The sequence below is a fragment of the Frankliniella occidentalis genome, unplaced genomic scaffold (assembly GCF_000697945.3).
Source record: "Frankliniella occidentalis isolate FOCC.00 unplaced genomic scaffold, Focc_3.1 Scaffold9, whole genome shotgun sequence".
Lineage (NCBI taxonomy): Eukaryota > Metazoa > Arthropoda > Insecta > Thysanoptera > Thripidae > Frankliniella > Frankliniella occidentalis.
Window position 1 is genome coordinate 3,297,691 of NW_026267139.1, and position 12,099 is coordinate 3,309,789.

Here is a 12,099-nt window from a genome sequence, read left to right on the forward strand (position 1 = left end):
GTAAGCACAAAATAATGAATGGCAAAATGAGTTATGCAAGTAACATGTGAGAATGAATAAGTCATTAGATGCAATCATTCATCCATCACCTCAAATCAGGCATTTTAATTTCTACATTAAAATTAATTTGAGGTGAAAATCTATGTAAACTTCAGTCAACATACCTGTTTCCATTCCGTGACATCAAGGATGGATCCTGCATGTACTGTAAATGAAATAATGACCACTTTAATATATGCAGTAAAGAAGAACTGTCCTATCCTATTAATCCCATGAACAGAGAATGAAGTTTCAAATGGAATGTGAAAAGAACAACAGTTTGTGTTACCTCTGCCATGACACTGCCAGCTTTCTTTGCTGAATGTCTTCCATAACTTGGAGTTGATGGTTCATGTCTGAAAAATAAACATGGAAATCTTTCAGAATGCATGTTTAACATGGAAAGTTTGCGCAAGTTTGTACCCACACCCCACACGTTAAGGTTGCTTAAATTTTTGTATACTGTACATAGACTTACGAGCGAGAATATGCTTTAACACTTTGGACAGTGGTCCTGGTCTTTGAGCCAGTACTACCGTGGCTGGAGGATCCTCTGCCTTTGTCTAACAGAAAAAAATACAAATAAATTTTTGTTCAAAAACAAATACAATGCGGTAAAGTCTGCTTTCAAATGTAGATGGATTAGATATTATGAAGTATTCCACAGATTATATTACCAGAACGACCATCAAAAAAGCAATCATAGACCACAAAGCTGTTCATCTGAGGAATTATACTGTCGAGTCCATAATGCTTGCACATGAAGGACAAGAAACTCTCTGATGGCTGATCTAGTGCTAAATGATTAGGGCTGATTCTTTGATCCTGAAAAAATAAAATAGGGCACCTTTACAAGTCTCTCTGTCCATCAAATGTGAACCATAAAACAAAAGTTAACGTTAGATGGGTGTTTTTCCTACCTGCAGCATGTAATCAAATAAAAGACGTCCACAGCCAGTTCTTTGCTTTGATTCATGGACATAAAAGTCCAGTACACAAAGGGGTTCCATTTCCCATTGAACACCAGTCATATTGTAAATGAACAATTTTTTGCTGCCAACTTTTAAAATTCCAACAACTGTGCCATGCCCCCTAGTTTAAAAAAGCAAACATACATACAGATGTTACAGATGTTACGATTAAAGCCCAGAGAACAGCAATTTGTTTCAAAAACTCCTTCAAACACAGACTAAAGTCGAAATACACACTTGTTTCCATCAGGATCTGTCATGACATACACCACATGGTCAGTGTTTCGCAACTTTGAAGCACTGGTAATTGCAACAGGGAGATTCTGTGCTTTGGCAGAAACAACTCCCATTTTGTCCAGCACATCTGCAACTTTAGAAACAACATCCCTGCAAATTTTCAGGCCTTCATTAGTATACTATCCACGAATTTAACTTCATGCACATGTTTTAACAGGCTTCATGACAAAACAAATTTACAACCACAATTTACAAAATCTAGCATTCTAAACCAAGTTCTTGATAAAATTATGCATTTGGACCTATTACTCATTAGCATGAGTAGAAATTAATTAGGGAAATTCATTCCGAAACCAGCAGGTGTGCTTGATGGCCATATATGGAATAGGGGCATGCAACCATGACATCTGGCCTGATTTTTAGACTGGGTCAAAAAGTCATACATTCAATTTAAAAATATGAGGCGAGTTGATAGAAAAACGAACATTCAATACGATGCATACTCGTTACATCTTGGAAGTAAACAAAGTGAGAAACAATGTTACTTCCTGTGTGTGGGAGTATTTCGCAATAACCTCAATTTTGTGATTTGTTTTTCATTCAGCCGTGAGCAAACGGTCAACAGAATACTTTACCCATCTCCTCTTCTGTCAGAAGAATAGTTTTCTGGCAGCAAATTGTTTTTCACCTTCACTATTTTTTCCTTAAATAGCGCATTAATACTGAAATTAAACTCCATGTTGACAGCTGTACCGACTATTCTCGACTCCTGTCAAAAAGTTACTGTTCTACTGTTCAACTGTTCCCAGATAAGAAGAAGATGAAGAAGAAGTTGTGTTGTTTTTGTTGTTTGTCTTTTCTCACAATCGATCATAAACATCGATAGACGAAGCTGTCTGCTTCCTGTTTTTGTTTTTCCGGCCGGCTTCAAACTAGCTTCAAACTTCAAAGACACAAGATATACCGACCAACAATTACTAGGAGGAGTTGACACTCAAGGCTGAGCTTGCATGCGCGGGTCGCAAAACCATGTCATAGCACTGGATTCAAACTTTGCGTCGACTACCCTGCCGTTGGCTTACTTTTTTCTGCCCTGGGGTGGGTTACTAAAGGCTTCGCAGATTATTAAGCTTATAAGCTTAACTAAGATTGAATCGGCTCAGCCAGATATGTTCATCTTATTACTAGTTCACCAGCTCTGATTTACGAAATCGCCGGTAGGAGGAATAGTTCAATGGTAAGCTACGAAACTATCATGGTCAGATTGAGGTTTGGTTATGATGACGTTTCCTCAGACACATAATCATAGATGTGTCCTTGACGTCTTACCTGTGGACCATTACCGATACCAGTCAACGTAATGAGATGCCGTCCCTCGTTTTCAGGCTGCTTCAGAGTATAATGATAGAGGTGAAGATGGTCTTTATAAGGTCATAGCAAATCTGCAAAACCAAAATATGCCATTGGAGTCATTGTTAAACGCCAACGACATAAGGTACTGTCATAATTCTATTTCGTCCACCGTTTCACGTACATGTGGCTTCTTATCCTTATGGACGTAGGTGTAGCATTATTATTGTGTAATGATGTACATCTATATCCCCGCCTCTAGTGTGGAGGGAGTTGACATCACTGTTACCCTCGGACAAGTTGTGCAGGCTCAGTCCATCTGCATGCAAGATCTGTCGGTGCTGCCACCTGGTATACGAGATTGGGCTGTTTCTCTTACAAACAGGCTCATTGCTGAATTGTTGAAGTTTTCTGCCCATCCTCACTCATCACTGCTACACCCCAGGAACGTGAGTGATTCAGATCAGGTCAGTATGAATGTCACTGTATTTCTGTAGCACCTCACCTTCCTCAGAGTGTATGGACTTTAGGCTTGATGTAACGTTACTCTCAGTAAATAATTTGTCAGTGAGGTGTCATGCTTAAACACTCGTTTGTTTTTGGGGCCCTTCTGGTTCTCATGAAAGTAAGCCATACCGCAGAAATTTCATATAATTTCTGGTTGAGGAATCTTGAGCGCAGGCAACAAGAATGTACAACACCTTTTGTAAATGTGTGCAAAGTGTACATTCTGGTAATGTTTCTCAAGGTTACAACTTTCTTTTTTTACAAATCAACAGCACACTAATCGGGTGAGGCACTAAAAAATACTTGTATGAGGAAATTTTAAATGCTGAAAGATTAAGTTGCAAAAGCATATGTGCAGTGTTCTCATTAATGGTGTGTCCTCCACAAGCAGGGCACCAGCAACAGTCCAATGTATAACATGTTCTTTTATCTTTCTAGTCTGGCACATTACATGGCGGCTTCATCGTTAACTCATGCGAAGTCTATGAGGATCATGCAGCAATTAAGAAAGAAGACATTTCTGAGGATGAGGAAGATTCGATGTTTGATGATGAAAGTAGCTCCACCACGAGTGACACACTTTCCTACTCTGGTTCCTTTACTGGAAAGAAGCACAACCCTCATCTTACCAAAAGCGTACCTGCCACCTATGTGTACAATTTCCGAGGAGTTCGCTGTCCGGTCTGCTACTTCATTTCATTCAGAGGGATGAAATGTGTTGATGAACTTGTAGAGCATGTTACAGCAAAGCACAGAGAAAGGGCAACACCAGAAGCTCTTGAAAAATTACGTGCGTCAAACACAGTTGACAAGATAATTGGGCATGGGATGAGGTACTGTGACTGTAAAAAGTGTTTGTCATACATGAGGGCTAATAATCTTATTTGATTGCAACACAACCACAACGCAGGTGACCCTACGCTTCACACATCACCTGCGTTTGTTGTTTTTAATATTTCTGTTGTAAATATTGTTATATGTTGTTTGCATAAAGAAAATTATGAACATTTTAAAATCATGACGAACATAAACTCAATGAACTATCATGTGTGTATATATACACTCTCTGTCTTTGTAAAGATGAAAGAGCAGTCGAAATTAATAGTTTGCATTGGATTAGGAAAGCTCATGAAGAGTATTTTCGAAATGTTAGAACATTTATTAATTAAGGCAAAGGGGTTGGAGAATGTTTAAGTGCTCCTCCAACCAGACCCATCTCAGATTTTGCACTAACCAACATAACACAGATCTTTGCGCTGTTATTGTGGTTTTTGTTCCTCAATCCGATATAAGTTTGGAAGATATTTTGTGACCCCTACAGGAGTGGCCTAAAAAGACAGTTCCTGTTAAAATTGTACTGTTTTAATGAATAGCATCAAACACATTTGCAACTCTTCTGTGTTGGGAACTCCAAAATCTAAAATAATTTGTGAAAGGTCATGGTTTTATTTTGTAGAGATATTTCTACCTCTCCCAAAGAACACGGCTTTTTCAAAATGATGTGAAACTAAGAAAACAATATCTGCAATTTTGACAGGTGTTCTTTGGGCCACGTCCTAGCATATTTAGATACTAGCTCACATAACATACATGGAAGTCTATGATGTAGCCTCACAAATATACTTATAAAATTTAGATGGATGTAAAGCAGTGAGGTCTATATCTTCTTGTACAGTAACTATATTTTCTGGGGCAGAAATGCTACTTTTGTTCGCAAGATTATGCAACATTTGACAATACAATCGACATGCCTCAGCTGGACCTTTTTCATTTTTAGCTTCTTTCAGTAATACAATAGACTGTTTTTCACTTTTTATCTCCTGATGTAGACAGTTCAGAAGCTTTTCTTCATCAAAATCTGCAAATGGGCACCCACCATCTGCTGATGGACTCAGTGACATATCCTGTGACAGCAAATATGATTTCCACATGTTTGGTACAATTTTAAAATTAAAGCTTCATGATTTTAAGAACTTACTTGAACTTGCTTGCAACGTGGACTTTGATACACTCGACGAGAGCCCTCTAATCCGTAAATATGCCTGATACTATAAACATATTTCCTGTTATCTCTTTGCCAGGAGTGTGAACATGATGCGCAGTTGGTATTGGTTTGTGAGTATTCTTGACTCCAAAAATTTAGAGACTCTGTTACTGGCATTCCTACATCCTATATATAAACATTTAATCAGAAAAAAAAACCATATTTTTTAAAAAATATATATTTATATTTTTAATTTTTCAAGTATTGACTGAGTAAAAGAAGTAACTTACCTTTAAAAATAAGCTGTAGTAAAAACGTGACAAATGTGAGAGGCGATGGCGTTGACGTAAGATTTTGTGCATGTTTTTCATGCAGGGTGGAAAAAATATACTTCTCCCGTCAACATCTTTGGCTAACAAAGTCATAGTACTACATGCCTCTTCTGAACTATAGAACCCAGACTGCTGCTTTACAATTTGATACAGAAGTTTTATTCGGTCATCATCCCAGATAATTTGGTATGACCTAGAATGTGATAGTTGCTGCAAACCATATTTAATATGATTAGCAAATACACATGAAAGTAATGTAGACCATTCGCTGCATGGAACCACAGCCAATCCTCCTCTTAAGTCAACCCTCCTGGTGCGAACCATTGGAAGACAATATGTGAATGGGACTGGAACATGAGGAAGTAAATGTCATAAAAAATCTTTACTGTGATTGGACACCGTAGAAAAAAAAGGGGAGTGTTTACCTGATAGGTTAAACTTATTACAGTTGAGAGGATGTGCGTCAGTAAAGACATGGCAAAGTCCCCCACTTGAGATTATTCTCTCGCAAAGGCTTGTAAAGTTCTGAAGAAATATTTTATACCTGGGAAGAAGGAAACCAGAACTCAATATTTCTTTCACATGCCGCTGAGCTGTCCGTAACTCTTTTTTTATCTCAAAATGACTGAGGCATTTCAACCTCTTCTCAAACAGGACACTTTCTGAATGGAGTAAAAAACTTTCTAACCCAACCAGCTTGGATGCAAATAACCTGTAGTAAACAGGAGGGAGAATTTCAAAATGAACACAATGCCATTTCTAAGATGATTATTTTTTATCTTTACTGACTGATACCTTAACATGAAGTGTCCTGTTCTATCAAGTGCTGATCCATCAGTCAAATATTCAAATTTGAAACCTTCATTACACTCGGATATGTCCTCTGAGATCTGTACATATTTTAGATAACTAATCCTTTCTTCTAAACATTCCTGTAGACGATGAAATTGAATGTCACCTCTTGGAGGTTTGAAATAAAACGTCATGTCATGTTTTAGACCATATTGGTCGTCGTCGTGCGCAACAAAAATAAATATTGTCGTCTGCAGAGTGCTACAGTAGTGCAGATTTGGAAATTTTACTTTTGGCGCCTTTTGCTTGATATGAAAAACTAATCAGAGTATGAGAAATATTACTATAGAAACATAACGTAGAGGGTGGGACATTTGAATGGCTAGCGGAATACAAACTTTTCTAAAGGGCAAATTTTCTGATTTCACCTCTGTGTTATTTCAAATACTTCAGGATTTTGTAGTTGTATGTAAAAGGTGTGATAAATGAAATTTATTGTTGTTCTCAAGTAGGCATTTTATAATTTAAAACATCTTAAAAGTGTGTACAAAGTGATGGTGGATGTACTCCTAGAAACTCAAAAAAATCTACAAACGTCTGTACAACAACTTCAAATGGATGGCAAAAGCAAACACATACTTTACACTGTTTTTTGTTGTGTTTTTAAGGCTAATTATTGCTTGAACACGGACAGTCTTAATTTTTCTAAATATTCGAAATATATCACAGCCTGTTTATGGCATGTCCCCAACTCGAAGACACATTCAGTTCCCCACAAACATATCCCCCTAGCCACCACTGATTTGATTGCGCTGGTATAGGCGGTGTGAGATGAGGAAGGGGTCACTCCTGATCGGATTCGAGATCATTCAGGGGAGACACGGGTGCTCTTCCCTATCATTTGCAGTACGAGTCCCCCACCGTGTAGTTCCACCAGTGTTCCCAGCGCTTGATCTCGGAGAAGAGCTGCCGACCGGGGCTCTCGGTGCTGCGCATCTGGCACACTCCCGCCAGCTTGTACCCGGGGGCGACCTTGCCCAGCGTCACGCCCCACTCGAGGAGCTGGAGCGTGCTGCGCATCTGCTCGATGGTGGGCCGCCCGTAGGTGAAGGTGCCGATGAGGCAGACGCCCACGGAGCGCGCGTTCCAGTTGAAGGTGTGCGCGCCCTCCTGGTCCCAGCCGCGCCCGACGTACGCGTAGCCGTTGCCGCCCACCAGGAAGTTGTAGGCGATGTCGGACCAGTTCCGGCTCTCCATGTGGTACTGCTGGATGTGGCGGGTCTGCATAACAAAAGAAAAACAAACACAGTTTTTTTCTTTTCAGGTTCATTCGGCAAATTACGGGTGCTCAACGCCTGCGAGACGCAGGATAGGCCATCCCGCGATACACACACGCACTGCAGGCGAGATGTTGCCTATCAACCAGGCGCTTCGAGAGCTTGCACTGCTGAAGGGCTGATAGGTGAACTCGGCAGGTTTGCAACGGCGGGCTGGCTGGTGGTGCCTCACCTGCTTCACGCACTCGGGGTTGCTGTAGCACATATCGGAGGCCGAGTGGTGGATGATGACGTACTCGACGGGCGTGGTCAGGTGGTTGATGCCGTCCCTGGGCGGCGCGGCCACCCACTCGTCTCGCGGCACCAGCGTCAGGCCGTTGGGGAGCTGCGCCCGGGCTGCAAGCACCAAAGACGGCACGGTCAGGCTTTACAGTGTGATGTAGCAAAGTGACTTTGTAGCGCATTCGTCGGGAATTATCGCGTACTGTGTCTGGCCACGAACTGAGCGTCGAAGTCGAAATGAGAGTAACGTTCGTTGGTCGGGTTTGGAAGAGTTTCCTGCCGGCTCAACCCCCCAAACTCCATCCCCAATCACGCTTGATCCCTGATAGGCTTCGCTGCGGCCCGGCCCCCCGCCGGATAACTCGTGCTGGATTAGCACGACTCTATCGCTCAAATTGGTGCACGCCCTCTGCTGCTGGGATGAAAATAGTCCGCCTCGAGAAAGCGCGCTGAGGTGGAGGAAATTTGAACGTCCTACCGTCCGCAACAGCTCGATCACTTCTTGGTGTATTTAATAACAAGTACTCTCCCCCCCCCCCAACTTTTTTTCATTACTGGCAAAACGTAACATTATGTCCCGCTCCTGCGGCCCCCTTATGTCCATCACATCAGCGCGCCGAGCTCGAGTCATTTCCGGCACATGATACGACTATACCGCCCTCATTATAACTCGGAGCTTTCGGCCGGTTTTCCCACCGCGTCACGGCGCAGCAGGCCGCGGCACGGCATCTCCGCGCATGATCCGATTCATCGCCGCAAAACTCGGACCCGCGCACCGCCGCCGCCGCCCGCACAGCCTGTTCCTCTCCTGCCCTGCTCCCGGCGTCGAAACTCGACGACCTAGCCGACCCGACGGACGGTAATCGTTGCGACCGGTTTCTGCTGCATAGATCCGTCTCCATGGCAACCGGTCTCCCACGTCAGTAAGAGAACAAAGGGAAGCTGTGACAAAGCTTATGGTCGCGCTGGCAGGCCCAAAGTGACACGGAAAAGAAATCTCTCAACGTCACTGGTGATCTTTTGGCACTTTTCTGAGTTCTAGGACCTTGCGACGTTCATCGCATTACCAACCATATTGAATGCTCCCATTGGATGGTTCCGGCATGATTCCGACATTGCCCCACGCGCGTCCTTACCCGTTGGCGTTGGCGACGACGACGACAAGGTCGCGGCCGTGATGGCAAGCGCGCTGACCAGCAGTGTCCCCAGGGCGACGGGGATGTAGAAGCAGGGTCTGGTCCAGAACTTGGTGGAGACGGCCCGCTGCTCGGCCCCGGCCCGCTCTGTCAACAAAACTGCGATCCAGATCAGCTTAAACCTCGGGTTAAACCTTCCGTGTGTACACGAAAAAAGAGGATTAACTGAGAAATCTAATGTATTAGGTGGATTCGTGATAGGTATTAATATTAGCTAGGCCAGCTAACTTTCTAGTTCTGGCGGCGAAGGTCATCCCCGTAGTGGCTGATCAGTACTTAGGATGTCGAAAAAGTTAGCTGCTCAGCGAATTTCACTACCTATCACGTATCCAGCTAATCTTTTTTTTTTTTTTTGCGTGTATGCTCAATGTTTTCGGAGAGAGATTAAGAAGCAGAGTGACGACGGCGTTTAGGGCCGCGAACAATGAGCGAAGCGGGTGACCGAGGGAGGGGGGGCATAAAAGTAAAAACAAAAGGATGAGGCGCTCATGCGGCACGGGTGGCGCAGCGCGCTGCGCACGCCGGCATCAGGGCGTGTAGCTTATCATGTGAAGGCGTGCCGACGATTTCCAAGGAACGGGGAGTTAGAGCCAAGAGAGGGAATATTGAGTGTGCTCTGCTGCACAGCGCAGCAAACTGGCCATGATGATCATGTAACCCAGGCCTGCGAAAGACCTATAGGTATTCACAGCAGCTCACGGTAGAGGGGGAGAGGGGAGTTGTCGGCATGGCGAAGGAGAGGGAGGACGGGTGAGCGCAGAGTTCGTCGGAGTTCAAGTTCGGGGCCTAACCTGGCCAGACACCTTTGGTTTTCCCAGGGCGTGGTTGGCGAATAATAAAACGACGGCGGGGTGTCAGCCAGCGTCTCTTGTGGAAGATCCTGCAACCTGCAGCCGTCCACCATTAACAAAAAAATAAAAATTAAAGTAAAATAAAAGGTATTGCGGAAGAAGAGAGGAAAATAAAAAGAGAGGAGGGGTCGTGAGGGCAGTGCGAAACAGAGACGCAGTTAATCCTAATACTACCATGCGAACGTTAAAGGGTTATCCGTGAAACCGCTACCCTCCCAACTTAATACTTGAGCAGGCGGTACAGGCTCGGCCAGTCTTCCGCTGATAAGAAAGTGCAGCCGAGCGGTCGACCCCAATACCAACCACTGATATACTGGGTGACCCGCGGGACCACTGAACATTTTCTGTCCGTCGGCCAGCCTTGTATTCGAGGCGGGATGGCCTCTGTTGTCGGAGAGCTGCTATCCTGCGGGCGTCAGGTCGATTGCGGACATACCTGGGAGCCGAGGGTCAAAACGGTCGATTGCGGACAAAGTCTCTTTGACGAGCGGATTACCGGGACCCGATGGTCCACGGGCCTGTCCGCAATCGACCGGGACGGGTCTGGGCGGGTCGAGTGAGCGGCGTCGAGGCCCAACTAACTATAGGTATTCTCAATGTTTTGGCTTCGAACTCTGTATTCCTCTCGTGCCTTATCATCGAAGCAGGCTAGAAAAATTTAAACTTGAAAAACAATAAAAAAAATATTAAGAAGCAAACCTTAACTAACAAACCTAACTCAATACATGAAGTCAGTAATGATGCAATTATCTTTGAAGCCAATTGTTTTAAAAATGATTAAGCAAACCTAGACTAACAAACCTAACGCAATACATTGAAGTCAGTAATGTCGTTATCTGTGCAGCGTTGCGCTTCGCTATCGCTCCGCGCAACGCTTAGGCATGGGGCTCCATACGCTTGGGTCATACGTTTCCAAGTCTAAGTGTTAGGTATCATCTGCTAAAAAATACAACTAAGCAAACCAACGCTTAGGCATGGGGCGGCATGGGGCACGGACGCTGTGCGTCCACCTGGACGCGGCACGCCACGGCCGCCCGCGGTGAGCCCTGGTCGATTGCGGGCAGACCCGTGAACCCTCGGGACCCGGTAATCCCCTGTCAAAAAGACTTTGTCCGCAATCGACCGTTCCGACCCTCCGGATCCATAGATGTCCGCAATCGACCGTCCCCCATCCTGCGTGTCTCCTGCGGCCCGCCTCCCGGGGGGCACACCCTGTACTTACTGTTGCTTCCCAGGTGGCCGCCGTGGTCGCCTGGGGGGACGGAGCCGTCGGGCGAGCGCGGCACGGGGCCCTTGTCGAGCGCTAGCAGCAGGTCAGGATCGGTGGCGGCGGGCAGCACGGCGGGCACGGCCACACCGTTGACGGACTTGCTCGAGGACAGTACCACCGTCACCTTGCCGTGGAAGTGCGTGTTGTTCCCAATCTGTACGTTCTCCGAATGCCTGACGGAGATGTCGCCGAAGGACATGGGTGGCTCGTCGGCGTGCAGGGCGCTGTGCACCAAGTCCTTGACGCTGACGCTGGAGTTGCTGCCCGCATAGCAGCTGGAGGTCGCGCTGCTGCACGAGCTGGCCGAGTCATCAAGGTCGTCATCGCGGAAGCCGCTGTCCACGGCGGACACGGACCGGGCGAGGTAGGGCTCGGCGGCGTCCGCCTCCACCGCGGTGGTGTCGGAGGTGGAGGCGCAGGGCGCGGCCAGCCTGACGACGCCGTCGAAGCAGAGGGGGTCGTCGCCACCCCGGTGGCCCATCGCTCACGGGTGGCGAGACGCACTCGGGGAGGGGCCGGTGAAGGCGGCGCCCCTCGCCGCGCGTCGAGGACGGCTCATGCCACGGCGAGAACGAGCACGCGAATGACGATAGCCCGCCGCCGGCGCCGCCTCCGATCCGACCGCGCGCGAGAGTCACGGTTCGGCTCAGCCAGTTGGGTTAGGGCAGGGGAGTGGAAAGGGGGAGGGGGAGGGAGATATGGAAGGGGTGAGCGGCCGGAGGAGGAGGGCCCCCTCCGTCGCGAGCCCGGCGGCGGTGAGCATTGCGGTGCGTGACGCGACTGTAAACACTCATGTTGTTGTTTCCTTGTCAAGAAGAAGAGGGGAGAAAGATCTGCGCTTTACGCGTTCAGTCGCGAGATCAAAGACGTCCAAGAACTGAAAATGGCTCGCTTTCTCAGCGTTTTAAGCCGGGGTCAGTGGTGTGGGGGTGCTGTGTTGTGTAGTGTGTAAGGGTGTGTAGGTCTCCTCTTAACCAAAAATATATTTACTTTATTCTACTCGTGTAAAAG

At 46.0% G+C, this 12,099-nt stretch overlaps 4 protein-coding genes across 14 annotated transcripts in view; 1 reads left to right on the top strand and 3 right to left on the bottom strand.

Annotated features, from left to right (window-relative positions):
* The window catches only part of LOC113212172 (alpha-tubulin N-acetyltransferase), a 6,358-nt gene extending 4,300 nt beyond the window's left edge, over positions 1-2,058 (bottom strand). Inside the window, exons 1-7 of one of the 2 annotated variants that reach the window (XM_052277297.1) lie at positions 1,883-2,058; positions 1,248-1,397; positions 960-1,131; positions 717-864; positions 518-602; positions 329-395; positions 165-205 (exon numbers count right to left, since the gene is read on the bottom strand). In XM_052277297.1, the coding sequence (XP_052133257.1) occupies positions 165-205; positions 329-395; positions 518-602; positions 717-864; positions 960-1,131; positions 1,248-1,397; positions 1,883-1,986 (767 nt within the window). In that variant the 5' untranslated portion in view covers positions 1,987-2,058. The remainder of the gene's footprint in view (positions 1-164; positions 206-328; positions 396-517; positions 603-716; positions 865-959; positions 1,132-1,247; positions 1,398-1,882) is intronic. The other variant, XM_026430781.2, reaches the window with a different exon arrangement.
* A 101-nt stretch (positions 2,059-2,159) lies between these two features.
* Positions 2,160-4,125, top strand: LOC113212173 (uncharacterized). Its single transcript, XM_026430782.2, has 4 exons — positions 2,160-2,484; positions 2,633-2,742; positions 2,860-3,064; positions 3,543-4,125. Exons 1-4 carry the CDS (start codon positions 2,482-2,484, stop codon positions 3,990-3,992), a joined length of 768 nt encoding a protein of 255 aa, XP_026286567.1. The 5' UTR covers positions 2,160-2,481; the 3' UTR covers positions 3,993-4,125.
* Positions 4,126-4,450: 325 nt separating this feature from the next.
* Positions 4,451-6,555, bottom strand: LOC113212170 (DNA primase large subunit-like). Of its 5 annotated transcripts, none has more exons than XM_026430776.2 (5): positions 6,216-6,555; positions 5,846-5,964; positions 5,379-5,767; positions 5,083-5,274; positions 4,451-5,008 (listed from the first exon to the last, which is right to left on the bottom strand). In XM_026430776.2, exons 1-5 carry the CDS (start codon positions 6,404-6,406, stop codon positions 4,703-4,705), a joined length of 1,197 nt encoding a protein of 398 aa, XP_026286561.1. In that variant the 5' UTR covers positions 6,407-6,555; the 3' UTR covers positions 4,451-4,702. The 5 variants fall into 5 exon arrangements, with proteins under 5 accessions (XP_026286561.1, XP_026286560.1, XP_052133259.1 ...); XM_026430775.2 differs by having other exon boundaries at positions 5,846-6,132; XM_052277299.1 differs by having other exon boundaries at positions 5,379-5,630; positions 6,289-6,428.
* Positions 6,556-6,689: 134 nt separating this feature from the next.
* Positions 6,690-11,700, bottom strand: LOC113212171 (peptidoglycan-recognition protein LE-like). 6 transcript variants are annotated; one of them, XM_052277301.1, is made up of 5 exons: positions 11,041-11,700; positions 9,759-9,854; positions 8,908-9,054; positions 7,722-7,885; positions 6,690-7,493 (listed from the first exon to the last, which is right to left on the bottom strand). In XM_052277301.1, the coding sequence occupies exons 1-5, from the start codon at positions 11,567-11,569 to the stop codon at positions 7,110-7,112; spliced, it is 1,320 nt and encodes a 439-aa protein (XP_052133261.1). In that variant the 5' UTR covers positions 11,570-11,700; the 3' UTR covers positions 6,690-7,109. The 6 variants fall into 6 exon arrangements, with proteins under 6 accessions (XP_052133261.1, XP_052133262.1, XP_052133260.1 ...); XM_052277302.1 differs by having other exon boundaries at positions 9,771-9,854; positions 11,041-11,699; XM_052277300.1 differs by having other exon boundaries at positions 8,908-9,066; positions 9,771-9,854; positions 11,041-11,699.
* Positions 11,701-12,099: the final 399 nt, after the last annotated feature.

What these genes read in the sequence shown, in the direction of transcription:
- LOC113212171 (XM_026430779.2), bottom strand. Translation starts at nt 11,569, where the DNA reads ATGGGCCACCGGGGTGGCGACGACCCCCTCTGCTTCGACGGCGTCGTC. An exon ending in CGGCCACCTGGGAAGCAACA is followed by an intron (nt 9,855 to 11,040) that starts GTAAGTACAGGG and finishes GGACGGCTGCAG; the next exon opens with GTTGCAGGATCTTCCACAAG. An exon ending in GTCGTCGCCAACGCCAACGG is followed by an intron (nt 7,886 to 8,907) that starts GTAAGGACGCGC and finishes TGGTGCTTGCAG; the next exon opens with CCCGGGCGCAGCTCCCCAAC.
- LOC113212173 (XM_026430782.2), top strand. An exon ending in TTAAACGCCAACGACATAAG is followed by an intron (nt 2,743 to 2,859) that starts GTACTGTCATAA and finishes CCCCGCCTCTAG; the next exon opens with TGTGGAGGGAGTTGACATCA. An exon ending in ACGTGAGTGATTCAGATCAG is followed by an intron (nt 3,065 to 3,542) that starts GTCAGTATGAAT and finishes TTATCTTTCTAG; the next exon opens with TCTGGCACATTACATGGCGG.
- LOC113212170 (XM_026430775.2), bottom strand. Translation starts at nt 6,406, where the DNA reads ATGACGTTTTATTTCAAACCTCCAAGAGGTGACATTCAATTTCATCGT. An exon ending in TAATAAGTTTAACCTATCAG is followed by an intron (nt 5,768 to 5,845) that starts GTAAACACTCCC and finishes CTCATGTTCCAG; the next exon opens with TCCCATTCACATATTGTCTT. An exon ending in CACGTTGCAAGCAAGTTCAA is followed by an intron (nt 5,009 to 5,082) that starts GTAAGTTCTTAA and finishes TTGCTGTCACAG; the next exon opens with GATATGTCACTGAGTCCATC.